The following is a 21,168-nucleotide window of genomic DNA, read 5'->3' on the forward strand; positions in this document are numbered from 1 at the left end:
CACGTTGGACTCAAATGTAGCCTGCGACGTTGACTGCATCTTCTTTTATACCTCATCATTATCGTGGTTCCTATTACTTGGGGTCAGCTTACAATAGAACATTTTCCTGGCATTGATTTTTACCACACACAAGGAAAATGGCTTTCATTAAATTGTTGCATAGTACATAAAATTACTGTTAATTTTTTTTTGTACTCAAAGATTTCTTTTTCCTTCAATAGAATTCTCTTACGTTAGAGTATGATTCATTTGCTGGATATCAGAAATGAATGCTAATACATGAACAATTTTCGACTTTATATATTATATATGACTGTACAGATATGTTTTTACTAATATATCAAATTGAAAAGGTTATTCAAACACGTTAATCTCTAGAACTGAAGAAAGATTTGAAATATTTTATTTTACAATTAAAACCCAAATTCTTTAGAAACGGTATAGATTGCAAAGTATCACGCTATCACCTTTAGATACCGAGTAGAAAGAAAAAAATATAAAATAAAATTTAAATGGTCTTATTACGACATCACTCGATTTTATTTTAATTAAGCCGCCGCAGGAGTCACAGTCGTATGCGTACTCGATCCCGCGACGCACGCATGGTGAAATTCCTTGTTTTTAGTGAGGAAGAGTCTCACAGTCTGTGTCTGTGTCTCTCACTCACACATAAGAGATATCCTCCCCAAAAAAAGGATAGAGATAGCCTGGAGAATATCGGTTGAAAGAAGCATACCTGCTGGTAACGACCCGGCACGACTCGGCCTTGAGGAATCGACAAAGATTATTATTATCATTACAAATATTTTTCCGGTTTGAATTACGATTTCTACACACAGGCCTATAACAGTACATTGTCTTGTGACGTAATAGATTTGTCAGTTGTATTTCCTTCCGAGAACTGATGACTCGTTTTGCCTTCTCATGGGTGTACCCGATAAGTCACACGATATTCAAAACCGATTCTAATTTCATTCAGTACATAATCCCATAACTAAAGAAAAGAAGACATTAAATAGTTTTTTGACAACATATAAACAATAAGTAAATAATAATACATCTATATATACATGTATATATATATATATATATATATATATATACACACTCACACACACACACAAACATACATCTATATGTACATATATATATACACACACTCACACACACACACATAAATTATAAGTTAGTCCTTTCCCACCACTGCCCATCAACCGCTTTCTGTTATTACCTAATGGTTAGCTGGTAGAGAATGCCATATGGCATTAAGCTCGCCAAATTGTACAATTTTTAAAAGTGCAATAAAGTATAAATAAATAAAAAATAAAAAAAACACACTGCAAATACATACATACATACGGCAACATGGACAACACTTGAATAAGGAATGAATGGAAGCGAAAAACATATGTATTACACCGACCGAATTCTTCCTTATACCATTTATTTGGGGTCGGTGTAGTAGGTGATGAACATGAATGACATTTACTGCACAGCACAGCAGCTGTCAGTGCATGACAGCTAACTACCGCGGCGCAGGTATGCTGTATCAGACAGTTAATGATTAATCATTAATGACTATTCTGATGTCATTAATGATTAATCATTAATGACATCAGAATAGTCAATCAATCAATGATAGTAGTTTAAAGAGATGAACGGTCGTATGGTAATATCGTTATTTTTGAAGCTTGAAACTTATTTTAGGTTGTTGATTAAATATAAATAAATATGACATTCAAAGTTTGCAAAAATGCAACCCTAAGAGAGTAAAATAAAATAGAGGATAACAGTTTTGAAAAATTTTGAAGGTAGAATGATGAAACTTTTTTCTTTGGCTTGTTTGGGTTAGAGTGTTAGACCTTCTCACTGTTTGATCAGAGTCACTAGGTATTTATCGAATCAATCAAATTTTTGACATATTCAGGATGAATGATTCATCGAATATACTTTGAATAATTTTTGATTCATCGCAAATAGGATCTAATATCATATAATTAATACATATTTTCCCTACTTATATTGATACCTAATGTAGACCATTCAGCGTACTTAGAATTACTGACTTTAAGTTTCTTTACTGTAAAATTTTTATCAAAATGATTTTTTATTATATTGAACTGTAAATTTTTTTTAAGTTTATTACATTATGTACTTACGTAGGTGACTATGTCGAATATATATCTGTCATTCAAGAAATTGATTATTGTGTAATAGGCTTTGCTCAATAAATATGATTTGAATTTATTTAAAGGTAATTCCACTTTATCCTTCGGTATTATAAATCTCACTGCTTTATCTCTTATTTCAACCAAAATATAGCTTACAAAGCAAGCTGCAAGCCAATAGGTAAGACAAAGACCCACGCAGGTGACCGGCATGGACGAAGTAGTGACGAATTACTTGGTACGGGGTACTTACGACCAAAGAAACGGCCGTTCACGTAATCCTGGAGTGCGTAGCAGTGACCACACAACGAGCACAAATCCGCGGAACTATAAAACCTGTGAAGACACCAGAATGTTTCTGCGCTTCTGGGAGAAGCTTGACTGGCTACTTTATTGGTCTCGACTCTACACGCACAATGGCCCAGATGAGAGGGTAAATGCCGAGAATAGAGTCTAATTTATATATTCACGTACATTTACTTGGTACAGGGGCATGATACCTCAGTCCTTTGGTATGTTGCCGTAGTGTATTATCACCTCCGATCGATCCCCCGTTCAATTCAAATCGGGGATCGAAATTACGACCGGCCGAGGTTCGTAGCTGTGCCTTAGACTAAAGTCGTATCCGTAAGGCGGGAGTTGACTTTCAGCCGCTCCTTAAGTCCATCCGCGGGGTTTGAGTACCATCTGCACTCGCCCTAATCGTCCGGTGAAAGTAAAGGCCAGCTGCAGCCAACAATATTAGACTAGTTCGAAAAAAAATGCTGGGTATCACATACTTATCACTTACCATGATTTCTATTTCAGTTATAGAAAAAAAAGTTACCCTTGGTAATGAAGTTTAAAAATATAACTGCCAGTGTACTATAGAGTTCCTGGGACATAATAATAAAGGACCTTGTGGGAAAACCCATATATCTAGTGTAGTATCCGTTATGATGATAATAACTTGTTCAGCTGCGATATACGCACAAAGATATCTCAGTTGCATGTACTTTGGATGTCCACTTTTGCCTATTCACACAATGTTAATGGGTAGTTACAAGCAGAAAAAAATTGAGTACACTAGCTATGCCCGTTACTTCGGCGTGGAATAGTGTGCGTAGTTCGCATTTTAATTAATTAGTCTTTTAGAAATAAGACAAATACGTATAAATACTTTAATAAGTGATTTGCATTGTTTAAATCCACGAAATCCATGAAAAATTTCATAACCTATTATCCTTCCTTAAATATAACTTTTTTACGATCCTTCATTATCATATTTATTATCAATTTTGAGTACAGCCAAAACAATAACTTACAAGTCTCTACCTTAAAACATGACAATAATTTTATACAAAATTTCGTTTCCCCTTTTTTCAAAATAAATAGTAACATATGTCTTTTCTCAGAATCTATATTATATGTAGGTATACCAAATTTCATTTACTTCGGTTCAGTAGTTTAAGCGTGATAGCACTATAGACAAATACATAGAGTTACTTTCGCATTCATAGCATTTACTAAGGATTTAATATTATACTGGTGAACAGGTGTTGCTTGTAGGGACTGATCTGTTCTGATCACTACGACTGATTGATTTTGTTGTTTAAGTAAATATTTATTTAATATTTAGAATTTTGCTATTTGACAATTTGTATGTATATTTTATACACAAATCCTTAAAAATATAAAATGGAACAAAATTGATAGCAATGTACCATTTCAGATGGATCCTGCGATTCTGCTGGTTCGAGATAAGTTCCTAGTAAATTTGTTACGATGGGCTAACTGACCTGACCACATCACTCATCTTATCTTCCATCACAAGAGCCGCGCCTGCGTAACCCGTTAGCGCTGGCAAGTGCACCGTTCCATTATTTGGTATAAAAAAAAATATCATCTATTAAAAAACTGCATTAGTATAGTCGAAGAAAAGCTTAATATGCTCAAATATCTTAGGATATATTTTAATCCAACATAGCAAAGGGTGACCCTACCATCGTAATTTTATAGTGGTATAAACATTTCCTTCATCCTCTGACTCTCCAGTCAGAAATATAAATTGACTCCTTCGTATTGCTCTTAGCACAACGGTCAGAGTTATTATGGTACATGGTACAGTGAGAGGCAGATGTCATCCGTCTTACGACAGCTTGCCACTTCTCCCTATTTGTACACTCGTGGATTGGACCAAGTTTATTATAATTTGACACAAAGTTATTTTTTTGGGGGAAAAACACAAAAATTAATCTTCCAGTAACTTAACCATTAGCCCACTGTGGTCTCGTCAAGATGATATTTTTTGTATGTGTGATTTGACTTTCATAATTTTCAGTTCGATTTTCAATACGAAAGTCTGTGATAAAAAAATAATAAAACAATAGTATCTACTTTAGAATAGTTACTTTAAATATGCAGTTTTGGTTTCGCCCAGGTTTTTATTATCATTACAATAAATAATTAAATAAAACTGTTTGTAATATCAAATTTTAACTGCTTTTCACTAAATGCAAGTGAAAGTCTGTAATGTACTTACATTAAAAAATGATTTTAATTTTTTTTTGTCTGTCTGTATTATTGTTCTAGAGATCAGCAAAATCCTTAAAACGGCTGAACCGATTTTAACGTGACTTCCATTTGCAAATGTCTATGTTATTAGGAGTAATTTTACTTTAGGATACTTTCAGAAATTGTATAACAACTCTAGTAACTTTATAAGTTTTGTAAGTATATATTAAAACAATATATTCACTGAAATAATGTACGTTTTAAAAAGCGAAAATATTTATCAAATCGGAAAAGCAATTCCATAGCATACTTTCCTTATTATGATTATTTTTTCAAAATCTACTCTTTCTCCACATAATATTACCATAGATTGTATTCATTATACAGTTTCCTATAGATTTTTTATGGTTCAATATGAAATAGTGTATCTGCCTGGCCTGAAGGTACAGCTATAAGGCAGTAGTGTAGGGTGATAGAATTAGGAGAACGGCAGGAAAGATAATCCATCGTGAATTCACCAGCAATTAACCATTATAGTTTCCAGGGGATTACGAACAGGAATGAATAAATAAATAACCCTGGACAATTAATATTGTGCCATCTAGTCCCACGGTAAGCATAGCTTGTGGGTACTAGACAACTGACATAAGTACTTAGATTTTTTTGTAAATACATACATGTTATATACATAGAAAACAACCGGACCTATATTTACAGTCATACTCATGAATATAAATATTTGAACCGTACGAGGAATTGAACCCGCGACCATCGGAAGTAAGGTAGAGGTATAAAAGGTAGTGAATGGAAGAGAAAAATATATTACACCCACCCCAGTTTATTATGATAAGGAAGAAGCAGATGATTTTCAGGCGGGGAGTCTCCATTATTCACAAGTTTACATAACTAATAATCCCCCACGATTTAGGTACTCGGTGCGTTTATCTCTTTGTCTGCGGTATAAACGATTGTGCTCGTATATATATATCAAAGTGACTACACTAGCCGTCATTATACAACTGTTTACGATCCTGCGTGCACACTCGTTCCATGCAGATATTTTGAATTACAGTTAAAAAGTGTAAAAAATATTAGTGTAAAGTGTAAAATAAGTGTAATCAACATGTCTTACAAAATTATAAACTTAATTGTAAGTTGTTTCATTAATAACTATTTTTCAGTATAGTTCTAGACTTTACGTATTTAATTAAGCAAACCCTTTCCCAGCTGTTTCGGTGTAGAAAGAGAAAAGAAATAGTAATCTTAAACGATATAAAGATCATATAATTATCCTATACCTTTAAAAATAATAACGAAATAAAATTATTTACTGCATTCAATATTTATGTAATTTTAGTCATTTTAGAAATTCCTACTACGTTTATTCTATACTAGCTGTATCCGCGGTTTCACCTGCATGAAATTTATAGCCTATCTATTATTCTGATGTATAAACTATATTACTGTAAAGTTTCATCGAAATTCGTTCAGTAGTTTTTGCGTGAAAGAGTAACAAACATCCATCCATACTCACAAACTGGCGCGTTTATAATATTAGTAAGATTTCTGAAAGACAGAACAAGGATTTCTTACCTAATAATAAATTAATTAAAAAATCTTAAGGAAAAACATTTATGAAATAAATCTTTTCAAAGAAATCACCAATTTTTTAGTTATTATTTGTCAATAAGGCTGTTAACTTTCCAACAACTTTTTAGTTTTTAATTTCTATGTAGAGTGTACTTTGTACAAATTGTAAAAATGATTGTCACTTTCCGAAGATTTCCTCTGAAGTAGACCTTAATATTAATTTTGCTTTACTGATAATTTAATTTCAATTATGGTTTATTCAGATATTACTGAATTATAGTATGAGTTGTTATTGTAAAATTGTACAATTCACTCTTGTTTTCAGTCCAACACGGCAGAAAGCTAGTCTCAGATTAATTTTATGATAATAAACCATAGAGTAACTATTAAGATATTCTATGTCAATGGAACGAAATATTTTTTTTTTGTACTCGACTATTTTTTGATCTCGAATATTCAGTCATAGGTAGTAAAGAACTATGCCTTTGTGCTATCTAAAGATAAAAGAAATATCGTTATATATTATTTTCTCCCTGATCTATACTTACGTAAATATATGGTTGACAGCGCGGAAATACCATAACGTGTTGTCAAAGACCGCTCTCTACATGAGTCGATATCAATATACTTTTACCACGATGGTTTAGCGATAAAGTATAGAGTTTTAATGCAAGTTTTCCTGCTCTCACACAGGCTTCATATTTTTAGTTTATTTTAGGACATGAGAGAAAGGGATTACATATATATTGTGGATGATAAAAGTAACCAGGCATTTGTCGTAAGATATGTACTGTGATATTATTAACAGAAACATTACAAATTAGAGCCAGGAAGAGAAACCGAGAGGATCAATAAATGAAGTTACAATTTAGAATTTGGTTTTCAAAATATAAAGCTTTATAAATACATTATAGACTAAGTGGTCTGTATTCCACAAATATCTTTATAGTAACTCTAAAACTGTATGTGTATTTTAGTATGTACATAAATATGGTATACTGTATTAACATGGTAGCCTAGTGGTTAACTATTTCTACTTGGATCCAAAGGACCAAGATACAAATCTGGTCGACACCAAATAAATATGTGTCGATTTATATTTCTGAAGAAATTAATCTGGTACTGTAATTTAGCTGAATTCAAATATTCAGCGAAATTTGAGCACATACTGCTGCGTCTCCTACGACGCCAACAGTCGAAAATAGTTCACTCTCCTCTGATAACCCCGTCTGTTATAACAGTCGTGGTTGTATAATATTTATATTACTGTATATTTATGGTGAATACATGTATAATTTCAGGTCGTCCTTGTGATTATTGGCGCTACTCATGGAAAACCTACCATCTATAGCTATGAAAATGGTAATTTTGTTATTGTTATACTGCTTATTATTCTAGATATATATGAGAAGTCAAATTTAATTGAGTTTATTACGTACGTCTAACGATGTCTTCACTGAACCAGAATTAATTATGATGATTGTATTTGAAATTGATAATGAATATATTCACCATAATTAGTAGTTGGTGTTGTATTCGTAAAACAAAATTTATTTATTTAAATAAAAAAATGATGAAGTGGTAATTATATTTGTGTAATAAAAGGTACTTATATTTGCCTCTAAGAGCGTGACTCTTAAATTATGAATGAATGAATACCCTCAACTTTTTGTTTTTTAAGATATAGCCTAAAATAACCTATATTCGTCCTTGTGGCATGATCTACTTTTATGTAAAATTTAATCAAGATCCGTGCGGTCAAGTAGTCGTGTAAATGTAAGAAACAGATTGACAAACAGGCACACTTTTATAGTTATAATATTAAATATAGACGCCGTGATATAATTGTTTTTATTTCCAATACCTGACTAATATTTGCTTCCTATTTCAGCTACTTTACCTGAAGACTGCAAGAAGAATTACTGCTTCTCGCGTTCCCAATACTATCCTACTGAACTCATAGATGACATGCTCGTAGAACTAGTGAGTTACATATTATAGATTTTTATTGAGTTCGTCGTTACCCAACTGTTCTGAATTCAAATCTTTACGACCCAAAACGTAGTTTGTGAATGTATATTAATAATGGCAACGGCCTATTTATACAGCGCCTTCCAGTTCCAAGTTAGACAAAGTTTGTGGTGCGTATAGTATCAATGATTGTAAATATTTAAATACATAATATACATAGAAGGCTACCAGAAAATGCAAACAATTTCAGTCAGGAATACCAATGTTTATACCGTGCAAGGTATAGAGCTACGACCATGATAAGAAAGCGGAGTGCTAGACTAGACTACCAAGACTGTCTAATTGTCTAAGACATACATATTTGTCTCTCTTTTTAGTAAAACTCTGTTTTATTAGATTTAGAAGGACGCTATGTGAGTTATACAGAATTTTTCATATTAAGTAGTGGTCCCCCGTGGTCGAAATTCAACCGTATTTCGTTTAAGTAAGAACATTATTGCATTCTATTGCCAAACGTATTATCGCATACAAAAATATGCCAAACGTATTATTCACTTTTGTAATGTTTCATTGAAAAATAAAAACTTTTTCATTTCTTCTCTATATAAACTTTAGCTGTCCCAAATTTCATACTCCTTCACGTAATTTTCGTTAAATGCAGTACATGGATGGTAGTTTATATATTAGTATTTAGTTATCAATGTCGTTGTAAATATTTAATACTTTATTTACTATGTGAAGATGTCCAACAATTTTCAGCCTTAACAATAATAATTACGCAGGTATACCATATATACCTACATTTTTATTAAACGCAGAAGCATACTAATTATAAACGCTAATGTCAGTAACACCCATGAATAGATCTTTGTTTATTTACCTTTCATGCAAAAACTATGAGGCGCATATGAATTTTGGTACACAATTAGATAATAGACCAGTCTTGGTATGAATTTTTAGGTGGGGTCCGGATAGTATGGGAAAATTTTACCGATGTCCAGAAAAAAAACAACTGATAATAATTAAGTGTTACCGATAATAAAAAGGTTATTAAAATATTTTGGTTAAAAAATAAATTCTGGTCTTCTAGGTCCGTTAAGATGAACGAGAATTCTTATTTTAAAAATTCATCTTTGTGAAAGCTGTTTCACAGTTTTAACGGTCCAAGTTTCGACCTTACCTAACTAACACATAGGATTGTTTGTACCGAAAAATGATTAAATAAATAATTCTTAGTCTGTTACTTTTCAGGACTACAATATGAACGAGGATGACGATTTTATCACCAAAAGAATTAGTGACAACGCCGACTCCGAGAATGATTGCGAGAAAAACAGCTATGTTAGTGTTTTATATATTTTTATTTACACTTAATACTAAGATATATACTAATATTATTCATGGGAAAGTATACATCTTTGTTTATCTATCTCTTTGGGACCTATTCACGAAAACCTTTTGACTTCGATTACCTTAGTGTCTCCATTATTTTTTTTTAGTGTTATCTTCACGCTTCAACCGAAACAGCTTATAAAAAAAGTAATTTGGCAGCAGAAATATGAGACTCTAGGACACTGTATAAAACTAATCAACTGAAACATAACTTACAAATCAATTATCTTTTCGCCTAAAATAGGAGAATCTAGAGGGAAAGAGGATGGAAATGAAATAAAATTTATTGATTCAAGTTACTGTAGTTACAATTGCTTTTAGAATAAAAATGTACGAAACAGTAAAGAGGGTACGGCCGCCTAGATAGGCCAATATAGATCATCAATAACCTGTGTTTAGGATCGTTAGTAATGTGGACTAATAGAAGAATCAAAATATGACTATTCAAAAGTGCTTGTAATGAGTTTATTTGAATAAAGATTATTTATATTTCTATTTCTATTAATGACTTCATTACTACTAATGTCAGGTTGATCTTCACGCAGTTTCCCGTGGAAACCATCGTGATAAATTCTTAACGGATTCGCCATAATGTGCTAACTGACCTGACTTGCGCTTATCGTATCATTCTCCACTCCATCTATCCTAGTCACCCAGCTTATATTATAGTTTAAAAAATATGTATTATGAGTTTAAAAAACTTATGTATCATTTATTAATTTACAGTATCAACCTGTCTACCAAATAATTGACGAGAACGATCAAGTGCGGTACGTTATACAATCAAAGAAGTTCAAACAAGTCGTTCGAATTGAAGAATGCTTGTGAGTACAGTTTTTTTATTGTATGAAATATATACATATATGCATACGCCTCATCAGTAAAACTGCTATTGTCTACGGGGACCTAAAATTCAATAATTCATGCACATTGAAAATCATAATTACTTAAGCAAGTGTCAATCTACAGATTGAATCGAATCAAGTCAAACTCATTTATTCACATAGGATCTTTCGGTCTCATGTGTGTTTATTCACATAGGATCTTTCGGTCTCATGTGTGTTTATTCACATATGATATTTCGGTCTCATGTGTGTTTATTCACATAGGATATTTCGGTCTCATGTGTGTTTTTTTTATCACTATCCCTACAACTAAACTGTGTATATTTTTCTTATATTGATTGAATAATTTAATAATAGTTGTAGTAATGCTTAACTATTTTATGCATTTATTGTTCTGTTTTAATTTCTATATTGTTTAAAATAATTTTGTACAACTAGTCAGAAACTAATCAGATACTATATTATTATTATTATTATTATATTTAGTTTTATGAAAATTTTATATTCATTTTATATATTTTTTTCATCAACAGGTATCCCGGACGTATCACCTCTGACTCGAAGCATTTTACTGAGACTGAACTCAAATTTATCCATCTCGCTTGCGCTGAGACATACCTCGACTATGCCTTCTTGGTTCTGTCTCTAAATGGCACCAAAATGGAAAGCGTGAGGGCTAAAGGTGGTATACCAGTATACTGTGCTTGTAAACTTATGAGCTTGTACTAGAAATTAAAAGATCATTACGAGTCTGATTCCCTGGTACATATTACGTTCCACAGTGAAGTGATGAAATACAGAAAGCATAGAAAACACGACCTTCTGATGCCACCATTTTATTCTAGTCAACGTGGGCGCCTAAAAATATAAGAATATAAGATACCATTTATGAAAGAAATGAAAAGACTTGACTGTATTGTTCTCATAATCTTATATTTTTTAGTCCCAAAGCGTCCAAATGCGTGTATTTCTTTTAACATAAACAGTTACCGAAGTACACCAGATTTGCAAATGCTGAACAGTATTGTTCTGGCTAGAGATAGCTGGATATGTAGCAAAAAAGAGAGGCTGTCCTTAAATCGAGACGGATGGTCAGAATAGAAACATCACATGAGTGGATAAAAAGAAAATTATTTAATTGATTTCGAATTTATTTATATTTAAATAGTACCGAAGAGTATTAGTCAACTAAAGACGTCCTTGTTTGATTAATATTTGTAGATTAATATATTGACGTAATATTTACGTCATAGGCACATTTTAGTGTTATAAAGGAAGTAATCTGTACTGCGGTTTCCATTTTTAAAATATGAATACTACTTTATATGGACAGAGTAACGTATTGTCATTGTCACACAATGCATTAGTTTGTACAAGCAAATTCAGCAACTATGACTGTATAGCATATTTCCTGCGTCAATCCGTAGTCACGTAGAGTAAGAATTTTTAAATGAATAATTTTTTTATTTGCGCCATTGCATCATCGTATATCAATAGTATTTTATGCGGGAATGAGTCATGTTATTATAAATATATTATAGGAAAAAATAATACTTATTGAAATAATAATAATGTTTTGAGTAATTGACTTAAATTCTAATATGGCTAACATTTCAGCTTTTTGACAGTATTTTTTTTTCTCATAATGATTGATTCAATATCGCCAATTGTCATAAGATGTATTAAAAATGCTTTTATGGTTAAAAGTGTCAACATATTAAGGTATTATTTTCTATTTGTTACTGCAGGCAGTTGCAATGAACATAGTAGATATATAATATATTATAGAACAATCATCGTAAATGACAGTACATACATGTATGCAAAAAGATACACATATATTTGTATGAGAGAGCAGTACTAGTATAAGATCATTATAATTGCATAGTATAAAATAAAGTTGCTGTCGCTCTCTGTCTCTATGTATGCTAAAATCTTTAAAACTATGCAACGGATTTTGAAGCGGTTTTTTTGAATAGATAGTGTGATTCAAGAGGAAGGTTTCTATATATAATACATGTACACCCGTGCGAAGCCGGGGCGAGTAGCTAGTAATGCAACATTACAGCAAAATAGTGACTGACTCTACTCTTGGTCCCAACTAAGAATATTAGCTCATACTATTATATTTTACTATATATGAACGAGATTATGGCAGCTAACTATTATGAATTAAATTTATATTAAATTATTTTATCTATAAATGTTGGTAATTAATATTATCGTTTAGGTTTATTTTTCAATTCTTTTATTGTACTTTAAAAGAAGTTAACTCTCTCATACGGTCCTTAGCAAGTGGCAGCAAGAAGAGTTTAAGAAATAATATTTGTTATTTAGCACACCGCTTTACTTCCGATGGTCGCGAGTTCGATTCCTCACACGATACAAACATTTGTATTAGTGTATATGAGTGTTTTGTATCTAGGTGTTACTTTGTATATTATATATGTATCAAAACGTGTATTTATCTATTAATCAATTGTCATAATACAAGCTCTACTTAAATAAATAGCGCTGCGTGAATTATCCTGGAATATTATTATTATGTAATGTAGTTTCATGAAAATTACCGCTACATTTCTACTATATAATTATAATTATGTATGTCATATTGTATAAATCATTAGGTATATAATGATATTTAATTATGTATTCATATTAATATTGTGAATTTGCGACATGCAATATTTTACACTACTTATTTTGTAATGTTAGCATTTATTAACTCCACTATATTTAATTATAATTATTTTATAATAATGTAATTTTATTTAATGAGATAACAATGTACTTACTAATTTATTAATTTGTAAAAATATATTTCATTAATGCAAACAGCAAATTTTTGTTTTTTAAATAACTTGTTCCCAACTAACCTTATTCCTTCATGAAGTAGGACTACTGGCCGATGGTACTAGAAGGGTATCGGCGCAGACTGCCATCGTCAGTGCCTTGTCCACAGAGACTATTTATATTAGAAATAATTTTGAAGCTTAAATTTGACAATAATTAACCGCCTCGTGGTCGAGCGGTTTAGCACACCGCTTTACTTCGGATGGTCGCGGGTTTGAATCCTCGAACTGTACAAATTCATATATCTTTGTATGATTGTTTGTATCGATCTGGGCGTTTTCTATGTATAATTGGAATGTACGTACAAAAAATATGTCTAAGTATTTATATCAGTTGTCTAGTACACATAACATAAGCTCTGCTTACCGTGGGACTAGATGGTGCTATATTAATTGTCCAGGGTAATTTATTTCAAATAACAAATGTAATTATGACGTGCCGCGTCCTTTGTTGATGATGTGGAAATGTGGGATACAACGCATGAGATGGTTTCACACGTAATGTAACCATATTCTATGTAATATTCACTTATCTGTCCTATGACGTATAAAATGACATGTGCTACTGTCACTGTAACTGCGCTATTATCGGTGACGTCAGTCATGTCGGTAATAATGTCCTTTGGTGCGGTCTGCTGCATTTATATTAATTTTAATATACATTATCCTTACTTCGTTACTAATATTATGAATGCTAAAGTAACTCGGACTGTCTGTCTGTTGCTGTTTCATGCGAAAACTACTGAACCGATTTTAAGGAAGTTTTGGTGCACAGATATTCTAAACCCAGAGGAAGATCATATGCTAGTTATTAATGATAAAAAAGTGTTGTAACGGGTTGAAAGGGCAGATAAAAGGTTATATTGTCATTTTTAAAGCTAGAAGCTTGAACTTACGTTTTGGGCTATTGCTTGCTATAAATAAAGATTATATTTAATTCAGGTTATGAGGAAAATAATAATATTCATCATAATTATGTATATTTGTTCCATAATGTTTAGTTCAATGTTTATTTTTACGTGTAGTTAATGTCTGTTACATTGCTTAGTCTAGTCTCGACAGAATTTCTTTTCTGGCGTCAAAAATGGCGTCATGTAATAATAATAATAACAATCTCCCTGGACAATTCACATAATGGCGTTATGTGAATTGTCCAGGGAGATTGTTTTAAATTTTTTAAAAAAGTTTTTAAATGATTAAGTAGCGCGAGGAGCCCTAAAAAATATGTAATTAAAACAATAAATAAAATACTGCTCATTTTTTCTAAAATACTGTTTAATTTTCTTTATAGGCCTGAATTTACTTTATTTCTTGTAAAAAAGTTGGCAAACCTAGTTCCAGTGTGGTGTGGTGGTGAATTCCCTGTCGGTGGCGAGCGGTACGTTGGTAGGATATAGCCGTGGAAATCATCATTGTAGTAATTATTATGTTTATATATGACATTATTCAGTAAATTGTATACTCATCACACGTCTTATTATATTTGTCTTTAATCTACGTATCATATAATTATAGTCTCTTAAAAAAATTTTGTACATTATTTATTTCACGATATAGTAATATAATAATTTCCTTGGACAATTCACACAGCGCATTCTAATTCCAAGTTACGCTGAGCTTGTGTTACGGGTAGTAGACTCACTTTTCTCTGTAAATATATACCTAATATACGTAGATACAAACAATCTTACTCATGAATATAAATGTTTGTACCGTGCGAGGAATCGAACCCGTGACCATCGGACGTAAAGTGGTGTGCTAAATCACTAGATCACCCAGGCAAAGGCCTTTTTAGGTAAAGGCCAGCTGCGGCCAACAGCATTAGAATGTTCCAAAAACAAAAGGTTATAAAGGGCCTTTATCCTTTATCCTTTAATGGATACCCAAATAAAAAAAAACGAATAAATATAATGCTAATAATATAAACAAAATTCTTTAACGAGTATGAATAAGAATGATTAGAATAAATAAAAGTCAAATATAAATAAATAATGAAACTTTTTATTTTACTTATTCGTTACTGTTAACAATATTACAATAACACCAAACAGCAATTCTTGCGGTACTTTTCTCTAGCTGGTTAGTCTTGGGATTCAATGTGTGTAATTGTATTTCACTATACTTGGTAGCACATGTTGCACTGTACAGTACTGTGTTCAGTACGCCACCCATGCATGATGATGATTCTTTTCTGAAATAGTCAAGAAAATCAAACATGTAATGATTATATAATATTTTTATTTGGGAAAAATCCACACAGCCTCATTTAGTTCTAAGTTAATTGTATCTTATGTTATGGATACTAGACAACTAATAGAGATACATAGATACGTGATACATAATATACATAGAAAACACCCAGACCAAGACAAACAATCATACTTATAAACACAAATGTGTACCGTGTGAGGAATTGAACCCGCCACCTCAGAAGTAGGCGGTGTGCTAAACCGCTAGACCACAGAGGTAGTCGATACTTGTTTTTAAATATAAAAAAAAACTATTTATGCAACTTGTCTATGTATTTGTGCAAGCTTATCTCAGAAACAGGTTTACACTAAAGTATTGTAGAATTTAAGTATGTAGTACAGAAGTGAGGAGAAACATGTGTATGATTGTTATATTGTAAAATGAACATGAACCTGACGGTCACCTAATGGTAAGTAGCAACCATCGTCTATGTACACAGATCTGGTTAGAGAACTGACTATAGAAATGACTCTATGAAGGCACAACGGCCAACAGTTATCAGATGACGGTTGCCATTCGGAATAATTAAGCATTTCGAGTGGCAACGCAGTCAGCAGTGAGTGTTAGCGCCATATTCATATTTTGTACAAGTTGAAATGTAAATCTACCCACGCAATTGCAACATTTCAATTTTTACCTATTTGTCGCTGGAAGAAGGTAGTATCTATGATACAGGCTCGGTAGTATAGATGCTACTGGTAAATTATATGTATGATGTGTATTTAACAAAAATGTAATAGTTTATAAGGAGAATAACTGTAACTACTTAAATTGGTATCAATAAAAATATATAAAAAAAAATATATAAAAATATATAAATGTAATTTCACTGCCTTATCTCCACCCCTCTACCGGGAAACTTAATTTTTAGAATTGTTTAAGAGAAAACACTCAGAAAAGTCTAAAAAGAAAAATTCTCATCGTAGATTATATTAGAATAATTATGTTTATGCAATGTATGCTGAGGTATCATACAGATTGAAGAATCTGTCTCGACTCCTTGACGTTAATCTGTATTGACTGAGCATTATTCCGACGTATAAGTGTTACTGTAAATGATTAGTTAATATCTAATCAATCCAATAAATTTTTCTGCGTTTATAATATTGCTAGTTACCCGCCCCGACTTCGCACGGGTGTATTCAAGAGTAATTCAAGAGCAATGTGTATATCTATACTACACATAAACATTGCTTTTGAATCACTCTATCTATTGATAAAACCTGTATTAAAATCCGTTGCGTAGTTTAAAAGATTTAATCGAAGAGAAGGCGGACGCAACTTCATCATTACTTAGTAAAAAACTAAGTTGCAGTCGCTGTCTGTCTGTCCCTATGTATGCTTAAATCTTTAAAACTACGCAACGAATTTTGCAGCTATTTTTGTAAATAGATAGAGTGATACTAGAGGAATGTTTATATATATATAATACATGTACAGTGTACACCCGTGCGAAGCCGGGGCGATTAGGTAGTTTCATTATATTTTAGGAGATGTTATGGTTATGAAATATCGGATGCGGATAGGTTTCGGATATAGGAATGATTATTATACCGGATACGGATGCGGATATGAAATTGTTTCGGATCATTCGTTAGTTTCGGATATTAATTTATTTAGAAATTTCAAAAATTAAATTCAAATAACTATTAAAATGGTTACATAACGTGTCTCAATTATCTGTAACTTTTATTTCGCATTCGGTTACGGTTCATCATCATCGCAGCCCGAAAGACGTCCACTGCTGGACATAGGCCTCCCCCAAAGATCTCCACGACGATCGGTTACGGTTACGAATATTTTTTTATAGCGGATATCCAATAGTTTCGGTTACGGTTACGGAGATCCCTAACATCCCTGATATTTAACTATATTCTATGTAATGATTTGGAAGTGTACTTACATGCATTTCACTTCTGTTATTTCCTGTTTATAGTGGTCAGTTTGTACGACCGGATGCAACAAATCCCTGACTCTGATTCCAAACGGTTGCTTTTTCTAAAATAATGAAATTATACAATTTAACATACTGTAATAACATTACTAGTATAGACATATTTACCTAAGTTAGGTAAATATCAAAAGAATGATAAATCAATTAAGTAATGAAAACAGTACTAAACCCTTGTGTGTAATAGTAAAAGGCATTTTTATTATATTTTGTAATGTGCCAATATTCCTAACATATAAAATAAAAAATAAAAAAACATACCACATATTCGGCATGAGAATCTTCATAATGGTATTAATCCTGCCAATTGTACATTTATTTTAAATATAAAAAATAATAATAAACTCTTTATTGTGTATACAAATTAAAACCATATAAATAATTTATTACACAAAAACTAAAAATTGTGAAACCGCCGAACTGTTGTAAACAACTCACACAACGTCTTCACCATCTATAAAAAACTGTGCTGCGGTTATGTTATGGATACAAGACAACTCATACAAATACATAAATACATTTTATTTTATAAAGTCAATAATATACATAGGAAATACTCAGTCCGATATAAACATCCATTCTCATGAAAATATTTGCACCGTGCAAATGGAAGCCGCGAACATCGAAAGTAAAGTGGTGTGCTAAACTGCTGCTCCATAGTCGTCACTGAGACATAAGATGCTTGGCTAAAATTTACATCTGGTAAAGTGCTTTGTAAATTATGATATGATGAAATCTACGATTTGGTACCGACATATGTGCATATATATAAACAAGTTATGAACTCTAAGCTACTGATTTTTTACTCACCAAGTCCTTTACAACGCTAAGGAATTTATGTTCTGGATAGTTCTTCGGTTTATGATAACATATATCTTGACCGTCACATTCTGGAGGAAATATGATTTCTGTTTCTGTAACAAGGAATTCCATCAGTAATTATAAATTATTTTTATACTAGCTGCTCCCGCGGTTTCACCCGACACACGACTAAGTAATAACATAGAGAATATTGCAAAAACGGGGTATTTGTGACCAACACCAAGTTCCACAGGTTAGTTAAAATCACAGATAAGAGAATATGATAACCAGAAAACAACATACCTGTTTCATTCTTGAGCTCTCCTCGGACAACGGCAAACTAAAATAAATACACACTTTATTAATAAATTTAAAAGTAATAGAATAAAAAAAATTAGAACAATATATCAGAAACGTTTATAAATACTTACCGCCAATATTAAGATGGCAGATTTGAATAACATTTTGTTCATTATTTTATTAAAACAATTACGACAATAAATTAATAATTTATATTAAATTATTTAATTAATTTATATTTAAATGTTTCACATGAAAATAGGTTCGAGTTTAGCATGTGAGGATTCAAAATGAATTACCCATCATTGAAACATTTCAATTTATAATGTAAATTTTCCTGTATAATGTTTAGGTATTAATACGTAATACGTAATTTAATATGTATTCATTTGAAAAGTGATAATAATTATAAAATATAATTAATTATCATTATTTCCCAGTGTGTCGTTCATTTTTCTATAAAACGGCATACGGTAATATTACCAAATTAATTTGTTAAATTAAAATAAAACATGAATTAATACAATTATTCCTGCCGGCATCATGATTTAGCGGTTTAGACTTGCTTTTATTGGTCGCAGGTTTGATTTTCGCACGATACACATACTTAAACATTTGTATGATTTTCTTTAAATTATGATATTGGAATGGTGCCTACCCTAACTGGCAGGGCACCAGTGGAGAATGATAAGACGAGCATGAGGTCAGGTCAGGCAATTTCACCAGAAATTTATCACGATAGCTTCCAGGGGTACCGCGTAGAGATCAACCTGAGATGATACATTGCTAGCAATGAGATCATTGGTCCACAGTACTAACAATTACCATCCCCCAATGAGTATGATTGTTTACATTGGTCTGGATGTTTTCCAATTACATGAATACATAGATTTATAGTAATCATTTGTCTTCGCTTGTCTGAATCGCTTGTCTGTCTATGGGTATGTAATTGAAAGTAAAGTGGTGTGCTAAACTTGCTCACGTTAACAGAGTAACTATAGTGGTGTTCAAGTAAATAACGTAGAATAAGATAAACAAAATATATTTCTAATCAAAATAAAATAATATAAAAACACATTTAATACAATATACAGATAAGTTATAGATACATCAATGCATATATATAAACACACTCTCTTTTCAAATATTCAAACATACTTCATTTTACCAGCAAGTCTAGACATCGATTACAAACCTCGTTCTAACATCTTCCTCAATCGTTGCCTTCAGACTTTCTCTTATGATAACATATATCTCACACACAAACTAATCCACAACACCCATCTCACTGGACAGAACTATGATTTCTGTTTCTGCCTTTGTCATAATATCCACCATTAATTATCTCCAAATATTTCAAATCTATTACTCCATTCTCTAGAGTCTCTCGACACAGTGATAACGTACATAACATGTTTGGTTTGCTGATGGTGTACTGGATTATTTGCTGACCAACTGACTATCAAGTTCCACAGGTTAGTTAAAATCTCTAGAAACGCTTTAAAAAGACAGCTTCCAGAAAACAACATTCACTCTGTTTGGCAACATTCTTTGAGCTTTCCTGACAACGGCAAACTAAAATAAATACACACTTTATTAATAAATTTAAAAGTAATAGAAACCTTGAACTGTTCCTCGTTCAGAACAATATATCAGAAACGTTTATAAATACTCAGGATACTTCGTTGCCAATATTAACAATTGCAAATTTGAATAACATTTTGTTCATTATTTTATTAAAACAATTACACAATAAATTAATAATTTATATTAAATTATTTAATTTTTATATTATAAAATGTTGACCATGAAAATAGGTTCGACTGGTTTTTCCAGAAATTTGCGAGGTTTTTCAAAATAATTACCCATCATTTTTGAAACATTTCTCTTTATAATGTAAATTTTCAAGAACAACTGTTTAAAGGTATTAATATTTTGACATACGTAATTTAATATGTATTCATTTGAAAAGAATGATAATAATTATAAAATATAATTAATTCTTCTCTATTCTCCTTGTATATGTCGTTCATTTTTTATAAAACGCTCTCTAGCTCGGTAATGTAACTTAATTTGTTCCAATTAAAATAAAACATGGTGCCTAATCAAACCATACAAAGATTTCTTTAATAGACATCATGATTTCTTTACCTTTTTCTTGGTCGCAGGTTTGATTGCCTCATATAAACACTTCTTAAACCATTTATGATGTTCTTGACATCCATGTGATATCTGGACCATTTTGCGCTACCAAAGCTATCAACAGTCTCAGTGAGCTATGGGCACTACAGGGGAGAATGTCTCATCATAATCAATGCCTTTCCTTTGACTGAAGCCTCGGGCAATTTAAGCGAAATTTATCAGTTTTATTCCTGTTAGGGGTTACCGCGTTAGAGATAACTATAGAGATGATAAATAACGTAGAATAAGATAAACAAAATATATTTCTAATCAAAATAAAATAATATAAAAACACATTTAATACAATATACAGATAAGTTATAGATACATCAATACGATGTTTTCAAGATGACAAAACACACTAGATTTATATT

General features: G+C 31.7%; 2 protein-coding genes across 2 annotated transcripts; one reads left to right on the forward strand and one right to left on the reverse strand.

Moving 5' to 3' along the window:
* The first annotated feature begins 5,750 nt into the window (after positions 1 to 5,750).
* Positions 5,751 to 12,248, forward strand: LOC131850546 (uncharacterized). The gene is made up of 6 exons (XM_059200798.1): positions 5,751 to 5,811; positions 7,553 to 7,613; positions 8,143 to 8,234; positions 9,474 to 9,563; positions 10,341 to 10,438; positions 10,993 to 12,248. The coding sequence occupies exons 1-6, from the start codon at positions 5,785 to 5,787 to the stop codon at positions 11,186 to 11,188; spliced, it is 564 nt and encodes a 187-aa protein (XP_059056781.1). The 5' UTR covers positions 5,751 to 5,784; the 3' UTR covers positions 11,189 to 12,248.
* Positions 12,249 to 15,321: 3,073 nt separating this feature from the next.
* On the reverse strand, positions 15,322 to 20,854 carry LOC131850570 (uncharacterized). The gene is made up of 5 exons (XM_059200854.1): positions 20,765 to 20,854; positions 18,617 to 18,653; positions 18,323 to 18,426; positions 17,465 to 17,559; positions 15,322 to 15,502 (listed from the first exon to the last, which is right to left on the reverse strand). Exons 1-5 carry the CDS (start codon positions 20,852 to 20,854, stop codon positions 15,322 to 15,324), a joined length of 507 nt encoding a protein of 168 aa, XP_059056837.1.
* Positions 20,855 to 21,168: the final 314 nt, after the last annotated feature.

This window comes from Achroia grisella, unplaced genomic scaffold (assembly GCF_030625045.1).
Source record: "Achroia grisella isolate CSIRO2021 unplaced genomic scaffold, CSIRO_AGI_Agris_v1 utg770, whole genome shotgun sequence".
Taxonomy (NCBI): Eukaryota; Metazoa; Arthropoda; class Insecta; order Lepidoptera; family Pyralidae; genus Achroia; species Achroia grisella.